At 34.9% G+C, this 19,859-nt stretch overlaps 1 protein-coding gene across 1 annotated transcript; it reads right to left on the bottom strand.

The window, feature by feature from the left end:
- Positions 1 to 906: 906 nt before the first annotated feature.
- Positions 907 to 19,531, bottom strand: LOC145782860 (uncharacterized). Its single transcript, XM_082594626.1, has 4 exons — positions 19,430 to 19,531; positions 17,155 to 17,256; positions 2,814 to 2,873; positions 907 to 1,032 (listed from the first exon to the last, which is right to left on the bottom strand). Exons 1-4 carry the CDS (start codon positions 19,529 to 19,531, stop codon positions 907 to 909), a joined length of 390 nt encoding a protein of 129 aa, XP_082450752.1.
- Between the last annotated feature and the right edge of the window lie 328 nt (positions 19,532 to 19,859).

Genomic DNA, 19,859 nt, shown 5'->3' with positions numbered 1-19,859 from the left:
TTTTGCTGAGAATTCTTAATTTCAACTTTCCTGACCAAGTTTTGATTTCGTTTCGCTGCAGAACAACAAACTGAGCAATAGGTGTTAAACTGTTTTATTCGCATCAACAGCGCACTGGTACAAATAATTGACACGGCGAGAGAGCACAAACAAACATAGCCAGGTCGAAGACTTTCAGAAACCGGCCTGCCACACCCCGCGGCGGCGGATTGAGAGCCGAGAATCCTTCTTGGTCGCCTTTGGAATCGCGGCTAAACCACAATTTTTTTTTTTTTCGCGCAACGCTCAGAGTTCAAGATGGATACCACTACATCTTGCAGGTTTACAAATTGTCCATATAGAATGGATTTGTTTCCTGTCTCATCATTAGCCTAGTGCGTCCGCTCCGGGAGCCGTCCACACACCCAAACACTCAGCAGGCACACCATACTTACATGGAAGATACCTACCAGGGAGGCGAGGGACTCACTACGACCGAAGGGACCCACCGCGGTAGATGGTAATCTGTGGATGTAAATGTTTGGTTAGTGGCTGCCTCAAGCTGATCTGCCTGTCTCGACTTTCCTCTTGCTGATCTTGGGGCAGACTAGGAGATGGCGGGTCAAGCATGAGAACTAGCGTGTTTTGGTAGATAATTCATTTTTTAATTTTATTTGAGCTTGTTTGTGTGTGTGTATCTTCTTGTTGCCCGCTTGAAGAAGGGCGCCTGTTTGGAGAAAACGGGCCACTGCAGTCTGACATCTCATTTGGCGGAGATGTCAGGAGATGTCGGAGAGGGCGGAGATGTCAGGAGCTTTATTTTGCGACATCACTGGATACCAAGACTGGATTTGTAGACCTAAAATCATCGCCAACTTGGGATCATTGACAAAGAAGCAAGCTTAAAACTGAACCTTTTTTCCGGTTTTAAATCTTTCTGCATTTGTTTCTTACGTCGAATTGAGTTAAGTAGATGGCTCCAGTGATGCCGAAGTAAAACATGGGACCGGTGAAGACCGTGGCGATAATGCTAAACGCCATGTGACAGTTGACCTGAAAAATAAGTTTGTTATCATTTAAAGAAATACATTAGCACAGTGGTTTTTAACCTTTCTATGGTCAAGCACTATCTTTAAACAACTACTTAGTCTGCGGATTTCTAACTTTCCAAAGTGATCCTGAGCGGAGATTGCACAAAATGTTCTCTTTAATATGTATATGAAGGTCAGTGATTTGATTGGAGTAGCCCACACTTTTACTGAAATCAATGCATGTAGGGCCCTCTTACTTAAATCGTTTCATGGAATCCAAACAGGGTGTACAGCAAATAGGGCTACCATATGTCCTCTTTTAAGAGGATTTGTCCTCTTTTTTCAAGAAAAATGAATTGTCCTCCGAGGACACTAAAAAATGCTCAAATGTCCTCTTTTTTGACAATTTGGGTTTTCATGCTTATATTTTCAACGGGATTACATTGCTTGGTGACGTTTCAACGACGGCTTGTAGGCTATTTGTTTTCTAAATATTTTGTAGCCTACCAATGCAACATGCTGATTTATACATTCTACAAGAAGTTGACACATTTTATGGAACCGTTGTTGAATGTTCATTGCCTGGTTCACTGTAAGATATTAAATGACATTTCAAAGACCATGCTCACACTTAAACAAAGAATTATTCTTTTACCTACATACGTTTTATATTGATACCGTACAACGCTGGTAGACGTAACGTTGTTGATTACCAACTCAGTTTGGTACTTGAACAAATCGGAACGAATGTCTAAAAGTGCAATGTGTAGGCTAGGCTATAAGCTAAGACTTAACCTACGGCAAAAGAAATTGTGGCATGGGTAGGCCTAAAGCTTTGCAAAGAAAGGAACAGCTTTTTAGTTCACGCCGTTTTTAGCATTTTAACGCTAATGTGCAGCCTACTGTTTTAGTCATATTTCTTGCAAATAATTTAACAATTTCGTTAAATAAGTTAAGGCTTGACCTGGAGGTCGGGCCTGATTTGTCACTTTTTGCAGATTTTTGCGATCATTGCTGTCTGACTGAAACTGTCTAAAAATTAGGTCTTTTTTAACTTTTTGCCTACTCTTATTACCAACTTATTACCAACTCAGTTTGGTACTTGAACAAATCGGAACGAATGTCTAAAAGTGCAATGTGTAGGCTATGGCTATAGGCTAAGACCTAACCTACGGCAAAAGAAATTGTGGCATGGATAGGCCTAAAGCTTTGCAAAGAAAGGAACAGCTTTTTAGTTCACGCCGTGTTTAGCATTTTAACGCTAATGTGCAGCCTACTGTTTTAGTCATATTTCTTGCAAATAATTTAACAATTTTGTTAAATAAGTTAAGGCTTGACCTGGAGGTCGGGCCTGATTTGTCACATTTTGCAGATTTTTGCGATCATTGCTGTCTGACTGAAACTGTCTAAAAATTAGGTCTTTTTTAACTTTTTGCCTACTCTTAAAAATATAAAATCATTTGTTGTCTTAAGGAAGCACTAGAAATGACAACAAATAAGTTAAACGTTCAGTCAATCTGTTTTCTCGTTTTTTTTTTTGTTTTTTTTTTGATAACTTTTGCTGCGTAGGGCAATATTGTAATGAATGATCTAAAAACATGTAAAAGATTCTTCAAGCGTAAAATTTACTTGCAGGCGAAACGTGTCCTCTTTTTAGGCGATGAAAATATGGTAGGCCTAACAGCAAATGATACTTTATCCAGAATATTCGTTGAGAACTAAGACAATAACTTGAGATATGAAAAAAATGCAAAAAAAATAGCAGATTACAAAACATGCTTTTCCATTTGGTGTCATACTCACCAGACATCGACTGCTGTTAGGGCCTCCAGCTGGTACCCCCAGTCCTCCGGCAACAACTACCTGCAAATAGATGAGTATCGTTCTTGAAAGTAAACATTTAACCTTTTATTGATAGGAATGGACTTCGTTTTAGAAACAAAGTTTAATTTAATTTTTCTCGTTTCACTGGCACAGAACACGTAATTTGTTTTCATAGACGTCTTAACAATACTAATTCATTAATCCACTAGCATGCAGTGATGTACGCGTAGGCTATACAAAAAATATTGACGCCGTCAGCGTAAACGCAAACGTTCGAAAAACCATACGCCGTATGCGTCAACGTAACTTGTAAAAAAGTTGGCGGCGTCAACGTCAGCGCATACACTAGCGTAAACTCATTTTGTTTGACACGGTATAAAACACTCGAAACAAAGAGGTTTTATTTTGAATTTCCACGAGGAAACACAAGCAGCTGAAAGTGTTCATCTGACTCTTTGCTGTGTTTTGATTTTAATATGTCTTTGCCAATTAAAAACATTCTTTCAACTGCAGCGCTGGAAGGTATTGGCGTATTGTAGCAATAAATAAAAATGCGAACAACAGCTAAGACATTAAAAAGTATGCGTTGACGCTATAGGCCTACGCTAAAAAACGCCAAAAACTTTACGGCGTAGCCTCAAGCGACAACTATCCAAAAAAATGTGGCCGTAAGCGTTAGCGTACGATAAACAAAAAGTCTACGCCGCAAGTTTACAGCGTAGAATTTGCGCGTATACGTAGTCTACATCTCTGCTAGCATGTACATAACTAATCCACTTGCATGTACTTGTACGTTGTCATTCGCGTAAGTAGTCCACCAATTTGTGAAATTACTGTAAACTTTCGACAATTGTTGCCAAGCTTTCTATTGCAACAGTCATGTGGAAAAAGCAGACAGTTCTTAATCTGGACGTTAGATGGGAAAAACATTAGTCAAGAAAGCAACTAAGTCAAGAAACACATATTTTTTTATTGAAGAATAATATATCCCTATAGACTTCTTTTATCCAAGCTAATGGCCCTTAACATTTTTCCTTATTGCACCCCTTGAAATAAATAAGCAAAGATATTGTAGTGTGTGAGAAGCATTGGCCGATAGATTGCGAAAAAGTTTGGTACTACCGTAAATTAAGGCCAGCATCACATCCATCAGTTTTCAATTGTACTCTAAAAAGTATTTCCAAAATGATCAACAACAAATTGCTCGTTGGTCTGACTTGAAGTATTTACTTCAGGCAGAAGAATATTCCATGCTAAAGCAGTCAAAGCTTGACTTTGTTGCTGTGCATCCTACACAGAGCGTCAAAATGGTTTGGTTTTTGAATCTTTATCCTCGGACTGACAAAGCCTTGATAGGTTATTCTTGGTAGTTTCGCATACTTGTAGACTAATGTAGAGGCTCTTGACACAGGGCTGGTTACCGAGTTTGGCAGAGTGAAGTTTTCCGATTGTTGAAGTGTTGTTGCCGGGGAATTATTCCATTCACTAAGTAGTATAGAAAGTATGATCCAACAAGTAAATGTAGTGACGCTAAGTGGTAACGCCACAAGCACATTTGATTTTATATAGTTATGAATATGAATGGTCTTGTAAATGTAATAACCCAAAGTAGTGACGCACATTTGATTTTATGTGAGAAAGGTGAATCGCAAAGTGCAAAGTCCAAATTACGTGAAGCGATATAATTGTGTAACCGGGTTCGCTTTTCTCACGATAGGATACTGATAAAAAGGCATTATGAAATAATGAATTGAAAAATGAATCTTTCCTAGCAAAAACATAAGATGCAATCAACAGACATACGTCATCCAAGCATCAAAAAGTGGTAACGCTAAGTGGTGACGCTATATCAAATGTAGTGACGATAAATGGTGACGGTTAACTCCGCACTAATTTTCTAAATTATAAAACAAAAATGTCTTATCACGAGCCTAAAAGAATGCATAGGCTACATAAGATTCACTTACATACCCTACACCGAATTACATTGCTAAACCTGATTGTAACCATTTTTTTTTGCAAACCTTCATTACATCATTTTTTTTAAACGCTTTACCAGGGAAACAACCTACAGTATGTTTGCGGTTATTTAACGTCACATGATACCTTTGTGTCATCGCTTTTGTTTCATGATGCTGCGCATTGGATGTATTAATTGCGAAATCGTTTTAATTTCGTAGGCTTTCATAATTACCTTGCTTTAATTTCTTTCATTACAATTACACTACATACATTACATAAAGAGCTTGTAAATGATGTGATTTTAACTATTTTTTATCTTCGCTTCGAAGTACTGCCATAATTGTTATTACAATTCAATACCTAAACAGTACACCTAAAGCATATACTTGAAGATCATAAAGGTTTATTAACGTTATTTGTGTAATGTTTCTTGCTCAACCAACATAAAAATATCAATCTCACAAAATAACTAATGTAGTGTTGTTGATTTAAATTGTAGATCTGTTGGTTCTAGGCATATAGAACATCACGATTTGAAATACCAACGCAAAATATATCAAAATCATGAACACAGTTATATTGCCAACATTAACAGACGGAGCAGAAACATAGTCATTCACAAAACAACAAACAAGAAATCTGGCCGCGGCGCAAAGGAACATGGAAAGAATAATATTAAACATAAATAGAAAAGACAAGATTAGAAATGAAGTCATCAGAAACAAAACTTGTATTAAAGATGTTATAGAAACAACAACAAACCTAAAGTGGCAACCACAGAATGGACACGAAGATATGCAAGAAGAACTAGAGGGAGACCAAAAAGAAGATGGCGAGATGCCATAGAAGAAAAGATTGGCATCACCTGGATGAGAACAGCAAAAGACAGAATGATGTGGAAACATATGTGGAGGCCATCTGCCAGCAGTGGCATGACCGGCTGATGTTGATGATATATCAACGCATGTTTGTTCTTCTTCCCGTACAACACGTAGTGCGGGCCGATCGCGTTGAAGTTAGCAAACTGTCTGTATGGACCTAAAAATTATAGATCGGTTAATATGTAGGATTTAATTAAGATGATTTCATAAAAGTTTTGTTAACTTTTTATCGGTTTGGTTGTAGCCATGTTTTTTCGTAAAGCTGTTTGCTTGCAGGAATAGAGTTTTCACTGTTGATTCTGATGGATAGGTCTATTGGTTCGATTCCAGAGCTTTCCAAATGCTGGGTTTTGTTCACGCTGAATGTGTTATTTTGGTAAATCAATGAAGTTTCACTATTTTTTGGCTTGTATGGGTTAGTTAATTTCGTTATACTTTAATTCTTTTATTCAATGGTTTGCTTTTAGTTTAATGTAAAGTAATTAGTCAAAGGGGTGCTTAGTCGCTTATTACTTAGTTATATGTATTATAATAATCTATGACTGGTCCAAAAGCTTAATAAATAATGCATTTTGGCATCTCCATTTCGGTTAATCTTCGTTTCGCTTTATGTTGGTTTCGTTAAACCTTTATTTCTTTAGGTCTACGTTTCGCTAAAACAGTGGTTTCAACTAAACCTTTATATAGTAACGTTTGAAAAATATAACTAACCTGGAAATTAAAGTTGTTGGTATGATGTCACTTAAAGCTTATAAGAATAATAGCTTTTTCAAAACAATGTTACTCTAAATTTGTTATTGTTTTTTTTGTGCAAATAAATTTTTATTTTAGATGATGCTAATTCCAGCTAAACAATCAACATTCCTTTTATGCAATAAGAACACCCAAATGAACAGCTATAGAACAAATTGTTGCAACATATACTTCTGCAATCTGACAACTAGAAAAAAAATCAAAAGCTCTAACAGAATGCGAGCACAAATTTTGCAACATGTAATGACACCTGATGATAAAAACACACAAACAAATCTTCGAACACAAATTTTAACGTTACAAATTATGCAAAAGAAACTTGTGATATTTTGTTGTATTTTCTTAAGCTTGTAAAAATAAAATTGCAATTTGTTGAAAATATTTTTTAAGTTTGTAAAAGAAAATTTAAGTTTGTGGCTTAAAATAATTTTTCAGGTGTATGTTTTCAGAGATAAACTTTCAGATTACAATTTGTTGAAACTATTTTTGTTATTTTCAGTTTGTAAGTTATGGAACTTAAAAGTTTGCAGCTGGTCAGTTAATTTTTGTTTTGATTTGTCAATCATACAACATAAAAAGTTTATAGTTTGTTAAAAAAAAATATTTTTAGTTGTTGGTTTTTACAAAGAAAGCTTTGTGATTTATTAAAATTATTTATTTTCATTTTTGCAAGTAACAGAACTAACTTTTTCAATTTCTTAAAATAATTTTAGAGTAAAAACTTTCAGTTTACAGTTTGTTGAAATAATTCTTTTATTTCTTTCAAGGATATTACATCTGCTTATTTATTTATTTGTTTAATTTTTATATGTTACACAATTCAGTTTGTAACGTTTTAGCATAGAAAACCAAGATGAGGTATTTCCAGCAACTTAAAGCACGCTTATGATTTTATATATTTATGAATATGAATGGACTTGTAAATGTATTAATCCTAAGTGGTGAAGCACATTTGATTTTATGTGAGAAAGGTAAATCGCAAAGTACAAAGTCCGAATTAAGTGAAGCGACATAATTGTGTAACCGGGTTCGCTTCATAATTCTCAGGATAGGATATTGATGAAAAGGCACCTTATTATGAAATAATTAAAAAATGCTCATAACATATATAAAGTATAAAAAGGGTGGAATGAATGTTTTTTTTATGTGATAGTTTGGAAAACATGGAGAAACAAATCTCACCAATCTATGCGCCACAACCGTATGAATATAAACCATTGTATGAGGCTGAACAAGGCTTAGCTAACGAAGCAAAACTTAAACGTGCTTCAGCAAAAGTTGTTGACATCGCCAGTACTTTCAATGTGAAGCATGAAATTGAATTTAATCCTCACTTAAGACGAGCTTCATTATCTGTTTGCGTCGGAAGAAAAGCGTTTCATCCTGAACAACTTTGCAAAGTCGCGAAAAAGCTAATTGTGAAACAACCGTTTTTTGCTTTTCCCTCCACGAAAAATATCTTACCAATTTTATACTGGAGCAAAGAAGAAGATTTAAATTATTGTTCTCATAGTCAGCATATCCAGCGTGTGAAAGAGGAGCTCCTACCTCAACAAATTGATTTGAATTTTACCAATGGGAAAGTTTACGCGCCAGCTGCCTATCTCTCGTATATTATCGATGGGAAAGTGAATGTGAAGGTTTATCATGAAGCGTGTCCCTTGCCAACTCCAGAAGATCAACACCAATTACAAGAAATCCTCAAATATTTAAAAGTCCTAAAGGATCAAACACCCAGCGCTTTTCGACCTCAAAAACGTATTAAATTAGATTCGATTCTGTGATTGTTTTGCACCATTTGTCAATAAAATATGATTGAAACTGTGCTGTCTTGTTTCTTTTGTCAGTCAGCACATAAGTTTTATTAAACAACAAGATTTCCAATAAAAAACACAGCAAAAATAAGTCGTAAAGCACATAGACACATACACAAATTATATTGATAATGGCAAAGTAGCGACATCATCAGAACAGACGATACGTTTCGCATAAAAATACGCCAATCCTTTTTTAGTTTGATGATATGTGTAAATTTTGTTTCTACATTCTGATAATTAGAAAAAAAAATCAACAAACCTAACGCAAACTAGGCTACATCACTAATTGTTGCCTAAACTTAAGACAAGCATGAAAAAATACAAATTCTAGCAGAATGCGAGCACAAATTTTGCAACACGTAATGACACCTGATGATAAAAACACACAAACAAATCTCCAAACACAGAGAAATTATGCAACAGAAACTTGCGATATTTTGTTGTAGTTTCTTAAGCTTGTAAAAATAAAATTGTAATTTGCTGAAAATACTTTTAGTTTGTAAAAGAAAATTTAAGTTTGTGACTTGAAATAATTTTTCATGTGCATGTTTTCAGAGCTAAACTTTCAGATTAAAATTTGTTGAAACTATTTTTTTTTCAGTTTGTAAGTTATGGAACTTATCAGTTTGTAGTTTGTTAAATATTTTAGTTGTTGGTTTTTGCAATGAAAACTTTGTGATTTGTTAAAATTATTGTTCAGTATGTAAACGAAAATTTAAGTTGTGATTTAAAATAATTTTTCGTGTGTATGCTATTAGAATATTTTTTTAGTTTACAATTTGTCAAAACTACTTTTTTAGTTTGTACTGTAAAACAAAACTTAACTATTCTTTTTATTTAAAATAATTTTTCGTGTGTATTTTCTTTGAGCAAAACTTTCATCATGTTTCCTTATTTCACATTTATTAACTTTACAAAATTAAATGTGAATAATTATATATAATGTAAACTTGATATTTGATTTAACTTATGAATTAATTAAGATAATAATAACTCAAATTGATAGTTTTCTTGTACATAGTTTTGTTTGAAGCGAAAAAAAATTATGATAATGTTTAGTTTACAATAACTTATTACTACTTATTGCGAATTAATGTGAGTTACTCTTAGATTGATATTTTGTTTTCTTATTTCTAAAAAATAATACATCGGCTTATCTATTTTTTATATGATACACAATTCAGTTTGTAAGGTTTTTAGAGTAAAAAAAAAATCAAGTTAAAGTATTCCAGCAAACATATCGGGGTGCTTAAACGCATAAGATGTGGCTACTCAAAGCGCACTTATAATTTGCAAACTCTTCAAACACTTTCGATGTGTCACATTAAACTTTTAAATGGCAACACCATGTACTTAAGGTTTCACCTCCATTCTGTTCTGAAGTTTTTATTATTGAGCTGTTGGTTCTCTGATCGATCCCATGCTTCCATTTGTAAGAAGTATTAGTTGTCTTGTTAATACTGGGGTCACATTTTTTTTTTGACATTTTCAACCCACCTGTTAGTTTTGTTAAAAACAAGCATGGTTTACTTTGTAAATGTTAAAACTTTTATGCTGGTAGTTTTATCAAGCATATTAGGATATATTACAATTCATCTGGAAAGATAATGATTACCTAAAACTTTCTGTTTTAAAGTAACAACAAAATATTCTATCTGACTCTTCCTTGTTTCTTCTCCGTCTAAATTTGTTGTCTTATTATAAATCTCATGTACAAAATCGTGCCCAATGGACATCTATCAATGTCATCATACTTCTTCCACTAGATTTGTTCTATTGGCATGTATTATCGTACTTGTGATTGACGTTACACTAACGACAATTTATCAATCACCAAGCCAAGATAGTCAACAAAACAACATGTTTACAAAAACTATAATATTTATGGTATATATTCTTAAAGTTCATATAAATAGATATAATATATAATACTATATTCCATTTAAATATTTATAATATATTTTATATATATGTGTTAATAACATAAATAGGTATAACTTTGTAGGATAACCTAGTTATAATATGTTTTTTTAAACATGTTGTTTTGTTGACTATCTTGGCTTGGTGATTGATAAATTGTCGTTAGTGTAACGTCAATCACAAGTACGATAATACATGCCAATAGAACAAATCTAGTGGAAGAAGTATGATGACATTGATAGATGTCCATTGGGCACGATTTTGTACATGAGATTTATAATAAGACAACAAATTTAGACGGAGAAGAAACAAGGAAGAGTCAGATAGAATATTTTGTTGTTACTTTAAAACAGAAAGTTTTAGGTAATCATTATCTTTCCAGATGAATTGTAATATATCCTAATATGCTTGATAAAACTACCAGCATAAAAGTTTTAACATTTACAAAGTAAACCATGCTTGTTTTTAACAAAACTAACAGGTGGGTTGAAAATGTCAAAAAAAAAATGTGACCCCAGTATTAACAAGACAACTAATACTTCTTACAAATGGAAGCATGGGATCGATCAGAGAACCAACAGCTCAATAATAAAAACTTCAGAACAGAATGGAGGTGAAACCTTAAGTACATGGTGTTGCCATTTAAAAGTTTAATGTGACACATCGAAAGTGTTTGAAGAGTTTGCAAATTATAAGTGCGCTTTGAGTAGCCACATCTTATGCGTTTAAGCACCCCGATATGTTTGCTGGAATACTTTAACTTGATTTTTTTTTTACTCTAAAAACCTTACAAACTGAATTGTGTATCATATAAAAAATAGATAAGCCGATGTATTATTTTTTAGAAATAAGAAAACAAAATATCAATCTAAGAGTAACTCACATTAATTCGCAATAAGTAGTAATAAGTTATTGTAAACTAAACATTATCATAATTTTTTTTCGCTTCAAACAAAACTATGTACAAGAAAACTATCAATTTGAGTTATTATTATCTTAATTAATTCATAAGTTAAATCAAATATCAAGTTTACATTATATATAATTATTCACATTTAATTTTGTAAAGTTAATAAATGTGAAATAAGGAAACATGATGAAAGTTTTGCTCAAAGAAAATACACACGAAAAATTATTTTAAATAAAAAGAATAGTTAAGTTTTGTTTTACAGTACAAACTAAAAAAGTAGTTTTGACAAATTGTAAACTAAAAAAATATTCTAATAGCATACACACGAAAAATTATTTTAAATCACAACTTAAATTTTCGTTTACATACTGAACAATAATTTTAACAAATCACAAAGTTTTCATTGCAAAAACCAACAACTAAAATATTTAACAAACTACAAACTGATAAGTTCCATAACTTACAAACTGAAAAAAAAATAGTTTCAACAAATTTTAATCTGAAAGTTTAGCTCTGAAAACATGCACATGAAAAATTATTTCAAGTCACAAACTTAAATTTTCTTTTACAAACTAAAAATATTTTCAGCAAATTACAATTTTATTTTTACAAGCTTAAGAAACTACAACAAAATATCGCAAGTTTCTGTTGCATAATTTCTCTGTGTTTGGAGATTTGTTTGTGTGTTTTTATCATCAGGTGTCATTACGTGTTGCAAAATTTGTGCTCGCATTCTGCTAGAATTTGTATTTTTTCATGCTTGTCTTAAGTTTAGGCAACAATTAGTGATGTAGCCTAGTTTGCGTTAGGTTTGTTGATTTTTTTTTCTAATTATCAGAATGTAGAAACAAAATTTACACATATCATCAAACTAAAAAAGGATTGGCGTATTTTTATGCGAAACGTATCGTCTGTTCTGATGATGTCGCTACTTTGCCATTATCAATATAATTTGTGTATGTGTCTATGTGCTTTACGACTTATTTTTGCTGTGTTTTTTATTGGAAATCTTGTTGTTTAATAAAACTTATGTGCTGACTGACAAAAGAAACAAGACAGCACAGTTTCAATCATATTTTATTGACAAATGGTGCAAAACAATCACAGAATCGAATCTAATTTAATACGTTTTTGAGGTCGAAAAGCGCTGGGTGTTTGATCCTTTAGGACTTTTAAATATTTGAGGATTTCTTGTAATTGGTGTTGATCTTCTGGAGTTGGCAAGGGACACGCTTCATGATAAACCTTCACATTCACTTTCCCATCGATAATATACGAGAGATAGGCAGCTGGCGCGTAAACTTTCCCATTGGTAAAATTCAAATCAATTTGTTGAGGTAGGAGCTCCTCTTTCACACGCTGGATATGCTGACTATGAGAACAATAATTTAAATCTTCTTCTTTGCTCCAGTATAAAATTGGTAAGATATTTTTCGTGGAGGGAAAAGCAAAAAACGGTTGTTTCACAATTAGCTTTTTCGCGACTTTGCAAAGTTGTTCAGGATGAAACGCTTTTCTTCCGACGCAAACAGATAATGAAGCTCGTCTTAAGTGAGGATTAAATTCAATTTCATGCTTCACATTGAAAGTACTGGCGATGTCAACAACTTTTGCTGAAGCACGTTTAAGTTTTGCTTCGTTAGCTAAGCCTTGTTCAGCCTCATACAATGGTTTATATTCATACGGTTGTGGCGCATAGATTGGTGAGATTTGTTTCTCCATGTTTTCCAAACTATCACATAAAAAAAACATTCATTCCACCCTTTTTATACTTTATATATGTTATGAGCATTTTTTAATTATTTCATAATAAGGTGCCTTTTCATCAATATCCTATCCTGAGAATTATGAAGCGAACCCGGTTACACAATTATGTCGCTTCACTTAATTCGGACTTTGTACTTTGCGATTTACCTTTCTCACATAAAATCAAATGTGCTTCACCACTTAGGATTAATACATTTACAAGTCCATTCATATTCATAAATATATAAAATCATAAGCGTGCTTTAAGTTGCTGGAAATACCTCATCTTGGTTTTCTATGCTAAAACGTTACAAACTGAATTGTGTAACATATAAAAATTAAACAAATAAATAAATAAGCAGATGTAATATCCTTGAAAGAAATAAAAGAATTATTTCAACAAACTGTAAACTGAAAGTTTTTACTCTAAAATTATTTTAAGAAATTGAAAAAGTTAGTTCTGTTACTTGCAAAAATGAAAATAAATAATTTTAATAAATCACAAAGCTTTCTTTGTAAAAACCAACAACTAAAAATATTTTTTTTTAACAAACTATAAACTTTTTATGTTGTATGATTGACAAATCAAAACAAAAATTAACTGACCAGCTGCAAACTTTTAAGTTCCATAACTTACAAACTGAAAATAACAAAAATAGTTTCAACAAATTGTAATCTGAAAGTTTATCTCTGAAAACATACACCTGAAAAATTATTTTAAGCCACAAACTTAAATTTTCTTTTACAAACTTAAAAAATATTTTCAACAAATTGCAATTTTATTTTTACAAGCTTAAGAAAATACAACAAAATATCACAAGTTTCTTTTGCATAATTTGTAACGTTAAAATTTGTGTTCGAAGATTTGTTTGTGTGTTTTTATCATCAGGTGTCATTACATGTTGCAAAATTTGTGCTCGCATTCTGTTAGAGCTTTTGATTTTTTTTCTAGTTGTCAGATTGCAGAAGTATATGTTGCAACAATTTGTTCTATAGCTGTTCATTTGGGTGTTCTTATTGCATAAAAGGAATGTTGATTGTTTAGCTGGAATTAGCATCATCTAAAATAAAAATTTATTTGCACAAAAAAAACAATAACAAATTTAGAGTAACATTGTTTTGAAAAAGCTATTATTCTTATAAGCTTTAAGTGACATCATACCAACAACTTTAATTTCCAGGTTAGTTATATTTTTCAAACGTTACTATATAAAGGTTTAGTTGAAACCACTGTTTTAGCGAAACGTAGACCTAAAGAAATAAAGGTTTAACGAAACCAACATAAAGCGAAACGAAGATTAACCGAAATGGAGATGCCAAAATGCATTATTTATTAAGCTTTTGGACCAGTCATAGATTATTATAATACATATAACTAAGTAATAAGCGACTAAGCACCCCTTTGACTAATTACTTTACATTAAACTAAAAGCAAACCATTGAATAAAAGAATTAAAGTATAACGAAATTAACTAACCCATACAAGCCAAAAAATAGTGAAACTTCATTGATTTACCAAAATAACACATTCAGCGTGAACAAAACCCAGCATTTGGAAAGCTCTGGAATCGAACCAATAGACCTATCCATCAGAATCAACAGTGAAAACTCTATTCCTGCAAGCAAACAGCTTTACGAAAAAACATGGCTACAACCAAACCGATAAAAAGTTAACAAAACTTTTATGAAATCATCTTAATTAAATCCTACATATTAACCGATCTATAATTTTTAGGTCCATACAGACAGTTTGCTAACTTCAACGCGATCGGCCCGCACTACGTGTTGTACGGGAAGAAGAACAAACATGCGTTGATATATCATCAACATCAGCCGGTCATGCCACTGCTGGCAGATGGCCTCCACATATGTTTCCACATCATTCTGTCTTTTGCTGTTCTCATCCAGGTGATGCCAATCTTTTCTTCTATGGCATCTCGCCATCTTCTTTTTGGTCTCCCTCTAGTTCTTCTTGCATATCTTCGTGTCCATTCTGTGGTTGCCACTTTAGGTTTGTTGTTGTTTCTATAACATCTTTAATACAAGTTTTGTTTCTGATGACTTCATTTCTAATCTTGTCTTTTCTATTTATGTTTAATATTATTCTTTCCATGTTCCTTTGCGCCGCGGCCAGATTTCTTGTTTGTTGTTTTGTGAATGACTATGTTTCTGCTCCGTCTGTTAATGTTGGCAATATAACTGTGTTCATGATTTTGATATATTTTGCGTTGGTATTTCAAATCGTGATGTTCTATATGCCTAGAACCAACAGATCTACAATTTAAATCAACAACACTACATTAGTTATTTTGTGAGATTGATATTTTTATGTTGGTTGAGCAAGAAACATTACACAAATAACGTTAATAAACCTTTATGATCTTCAAGTATATGCTTTAGGTGTACTGTTTAGGTATTGAATTGTAATAACAATTATGGCAGTACTTCGAAGCGAAGATAAAAAATAGTTAAAATCACATCATTTACAAGCTCTTTATGTAATGTATGTAGTGTAATTGTAATGAAAGAAATTAAAGCAAGGTAATTATGAAAGCCTACGAAATTAAAACGATTTCGCAATTAATACATCCAATGCGCAGCATCATGAAACAAAAGCGATGACACAAAGGTATCATGTGACGTTAAATAACCGCAAACATACTGTAGGTTGTTTCCCTGGTAAAGCGTTTAAAAAAAATGATGTAATGAAGGTTTGCAAAAAAAAATGGTTACAATCAGGTTTAGCAATGTAATTCGGTGTAGGGTATGTAAGTGAATCTTATGTAGCCTATGCATTCTTTTAGGCTCGTGATAAGACATTTTTGTTTTATAATTTAGAAAATTAGTGCGGAGTTAACCGTCACCATTTATCGTCACTACATTTGATATAGCGTCACCACTTAGCGTTACCACTTTTTGATGCTTGGATGACGTATGTCTGTTGATTGCATCTTATGTTTTTGCTAGGAAAGATTCATTTTTCAATTCATTATTTCATAATGCCTTTTTATCAGTATCCTATCGTGAGAAAAGCGAACCCGGTTACACAATTATATCGCTTCACGTAATTTGGACTTTGCACTTTGCGATTCACCTTTCTCACATAAAATCAAATGTGCGTCACTACTTTGGGTTATTACATTTACAAGACCATTCATATTCATAACTATATAAAATCAAATGTGCTTGTGGCGTTACCACTTAGCGTCACTACATTTACTTGTTGGATCATACTTTCTATACTACTGATATTGTAGTGTGTGAGAAGCATTGGCCGATAGATTGCGAAAAAGTTTGGTACTACCGTAAATTAAGGCCAGCATCACATCCATCAGTTTTCAATTGTACTCTAAAAAGTATTTCCAAAATGATCAACAACAAATTGCTCGTTGGTCTGACTTGAAGTATTTACTTCAGGCAGAAGAATATTCCATGCTAAAGCAGTCAAAGCTTGACTTTGTTGCTGTGCATCCTACACAGAGCGTCAAAATGGTTTGGTTTTTGAATCTTTATCCTCGGACTGACAAAGCCTTGATAGGTTATTCTTTGTAGTTTCGCATACTTGTAGACTAATGTAGAGGCTCTTGACACAGGGCTGGTTACCGAGTTTGGCAGAGTGAAGTTTTCCGATTGTTGAAGTGTTGTTGCCGGGGAATTATTCCATTCACTAAATGTTAAGACATGCTTACGTGTATTTTGTGATGAAACAGTCACTGCATTGCAAACTCACACACCCCTTGACTCTAGGAACGGTTAAGTTCATAAAAATGTTTCTTCAGTTTTGGAAGATTGTCAATGTAAAAGGGTTAGGAGTTAATTTGCACTTTAGGGATCAGGTCAGAGATGTTGTAATGACATTCAGCGATCTGACAATGACATTCAGCGAAAGATTTTAACACAGTTGGCTAATTCAGTCAAATGTAGTGCTCAAAGAAAACGAGTACAACAGTTGTCCAGTTTAACAAGCTCAGCTTTTCATCATATGCCCACCGGCTTAGGTCTAGTTGATTAGAAATGTTACCATAGGCCTACCTCAGGGGCCTACCTGCTTAGGTCTAGTTGATTAGATTAGTGTAGTTATCAGAAATGGAAGTGTTTGAGGGATTGCCAATCGCAATCTTCCCACACGGCAATCTTCCCACACGGCAATCTTCCCACACGGGCAATTTTCTGGCGGGCAATATTCCCACACGGGCAATTTTCCTAGTGCCACTTCTCAGTATTGATCCCATTGGAAGGGGACAAAGGTTAACTGACGGGTATCATGACACAATGCGAAAGTAAAAGATTTCAACCTTAGGTTTCCATAAAAGATCACATGGACAACTCACCCACAATCCGCACCAAATTCCTTCTGCTATTATTTCTTTGTAAATTCCCACTAGAATGACTCCACAAATTATGCACAAAGACCCCAGAACTATTTCCGCTATCTGAGAACAAAGTTTGCGTTTACGTTATCGGGCCTGATGCAACAGTTGCTGAGCTGTGGTTACCAATGTACAACAATGCAAAAACATTCAATGATGATTGATGAATTTATCACAGTGACAATTGATTACAACTACTTGACGGTAATTGTCGACAGTGGAACTGCCACGCTCTGAAAAGAGCGGTTCTCGTAGGGTCTTGTGCTGAGCATTTCGGGTTGAGGTTCAGTTTTGACAGTCTTCGTTTCGCATTTGTATGATGCTACTTACAGGGGGGATCGCAGGAAGGTGACTGTTCACCGTCAACATTTGAGGTCACTACGCAAAAAGATCTCAACACGCACAGGCACAGCTTTGCTAAGGCTTCTGGCTGGCTCAGGCTGGGGAGCTGGAGTTGACACCTTGCGCATTGCAACCATTGCGCTAGTTCACGCTCCTGCTGAATGCTGTGCACCTGTCTGGAGCCGCAGTGCCCACTGCCATCAAATCGACACTGCCATAAACGACGCCCTGCGTATCGTGACAGGTTGCCTGCGACCTACACCGTCGGACAATCTCCCTGTCCTTGCAGGCATCCAACCAATTGAGCTTCGTCGTGAAGAAGCCATCCTGTCTCTTTCTCCTCGCGCTACCAACCCCAACCACTTGCTCCACTCAAGTATCTACGAGTCTGTGAGCGAGCAACCTCGGCGACTGAAATCGAGACACCCATTTGCACGTGCCGCACAACCCCCTGATGAAAACCGCTAAAGACCAATCCATCATTGCGGCTACCTTGGCGGACCACCAATGCAGCTCGGAGTAGAAGAAGAACCCCTCAAGGCTCCAAAGTTTCATCTCCGACACCAGCCCCCACACAACCGGAATGCATTTGCCAACGAAGGCCTGGGTGTGGCTCAACTGCCTGCGTACTGGCGTCGGACTATTGTTACAGATAATCGTTCCCCAAATCAAACGTCACATAAAACCGTTAAGGTCTACTTAACCTGGCATCCTACGTAATGGAATATTGCTAAAAAATGAGCAGAGATTTCATCAATCATCATCCTTTTGTAACACCTGTGGGGATTGCTTCACAGTGTTTATCACTGTTACGTCACAGTTGCAAGTTATGTGTTTTGAAATATCCCAAGTCAGTCTCGTCATTTAGAATTGTTGCTGGAAAGGTTGGTCGAATATTAAAACTGTTTTGCTTGTGCTACTCAACTAGACGAAATTTCTGTCTTTTATCCTAGTAATTTGTACTGTGGTGACAAGTTTAAGTGCGAACGGTGTTGCTTCCTCTTTTTCGACAGCCTGTGGCTATTTTTTCTTGAAATACAATTCGTGAAAGACGTTTTCAGAAGAGTATTTTTTCGGTGTCATCGCAAACAGACGAAAGGAATCGGGAAATTTATGTTACAACTTTCCCACGGAGACATTATGGTTTTCCGCTGTAACCAACTATTCCGCTCCAACATGCACAAATATGGGATGGCTCCATCCGCGATCTGTGAGTGTGGCAAGGAGGAACAAACCGCAGACCACACCACTTGTGACTGCGCAATCTACCATGCGCCAAATGGTGTGCGTGGTCTTCGTGAACTGGATGATGAATCAATTCAATGGCTGCTCGACACCTGCCCAAACATCTAGACCGCGTCGACGCCACTGCCCAAGGGTGGTAAAAGGAAGAGGCGAGCCCATCGAGCCCTGGAGTGGCAAAGAAGGTTCAAACAAAGAAGAACTACCTGACAATTTTGACAATACTTTTGATTATTTATAAAAGTTAAACGACACACACGGTAAAAACAACCTTATTAAAACTACATTCCTGAAACATGAAAAAAACAATAATAATCTCGACATTCTCTGTGCGCTAACAGTAGCCTACATACGTGGACGGTTTCACACGATTTCGAACTCTCAAGTCTCAACCTTGGGAATACGCTTAACCGGTTCGAAACTGCAATCTGCTCACTCATGGAAACATACACTTGGATACAAACACACACTTTGAAACACACACATATGAATCCGATGCAACTGTAATGAACGACAGTAGAGTGAACAGAGCATATGTAGCAGAGTAGGTAGACACGAATAACTTATGTATGAGGGAATCTGATCAAGAGTAGCAAGGCATATTCATGCAGTGATGTTATTCTACCACAAAGTTCACTCAAAACCAACTCACTGCTAATCCTCTCACGGTCCTCCAATGTTTCACATCTAGTCCAGGAGGAGTGATTAGCTGCTGTACCGTTGTCATGGCAACGTTAGGAGGAACAGTTGCCATTTCAAGTAAAAGTGAGATCAATTATTTGCTAACAACTTTACAAATTAACAATTGTCTAGGTATTTAGAATCCACGCGGTTACAATAATTTATGCGATCACGTTTGCGGAGGCGGCGAGTGCAAGGGAGGACTAAACGTAGAGCAGGCACATGTACCACACCGCCCGTGAAGTGATGTAACAAGGGGATGCAAGGTGTGGCCCGCGAGTGGAGACTATTTCAAGGTAGGAGCCAAACCTGACCAGGTATGGGATTCAAATTTACTTATCATAAACTGTCCGATATTACGAGCAAACGTCGGCGAATTCTAACGAAAAAAAAATAGGCTG

Source organism: Aplidium turbinatum, chromosome 14 (genome assembly GCF_918807975.1).
Source record: "Aplidium turbinatum chromosome 14, kaAplTurb1.1, whole genome shotgun sequence".
In the NCBI taxonomy this organism is placed as follows: Eukaryota; Metazoa; Chordata; class Ascidiacea; order Aplousobranchia; family Polyclinidae; genus Aplidium; species Aplidium turbinatum.
The sequence above is the reverse complement of the archived record's forward strand: the minus strand, read 5'-3'. Positions and strand labels throughout refer to the sequence as shown.

Bases quoted from the DNA above. Each gene is read 5' to 3' on its own strand.
- LOC145782860 (XM_082594626.1), bottom strand. From the start codon at position 19,531: ATGGCAACTGTTCCTCCTAACGTTGCCATGACAACGGTACAGCAGCTA. The intron at 17,257-19,429 runs GTGAGTTGGTTT...CTTTGTTCTCAG, and splicing joins GGACCGTGAGAGGATTAGCA to ATAGCGGAAATAGTTCTGGG. The intron at 1,033-2,813 runs GTGAGTATGACA...CTTATTTTTCAG, and splicing joins CTAACAGCAGTCGATGTCTG to GTCAACTGTCACATGGCGTT.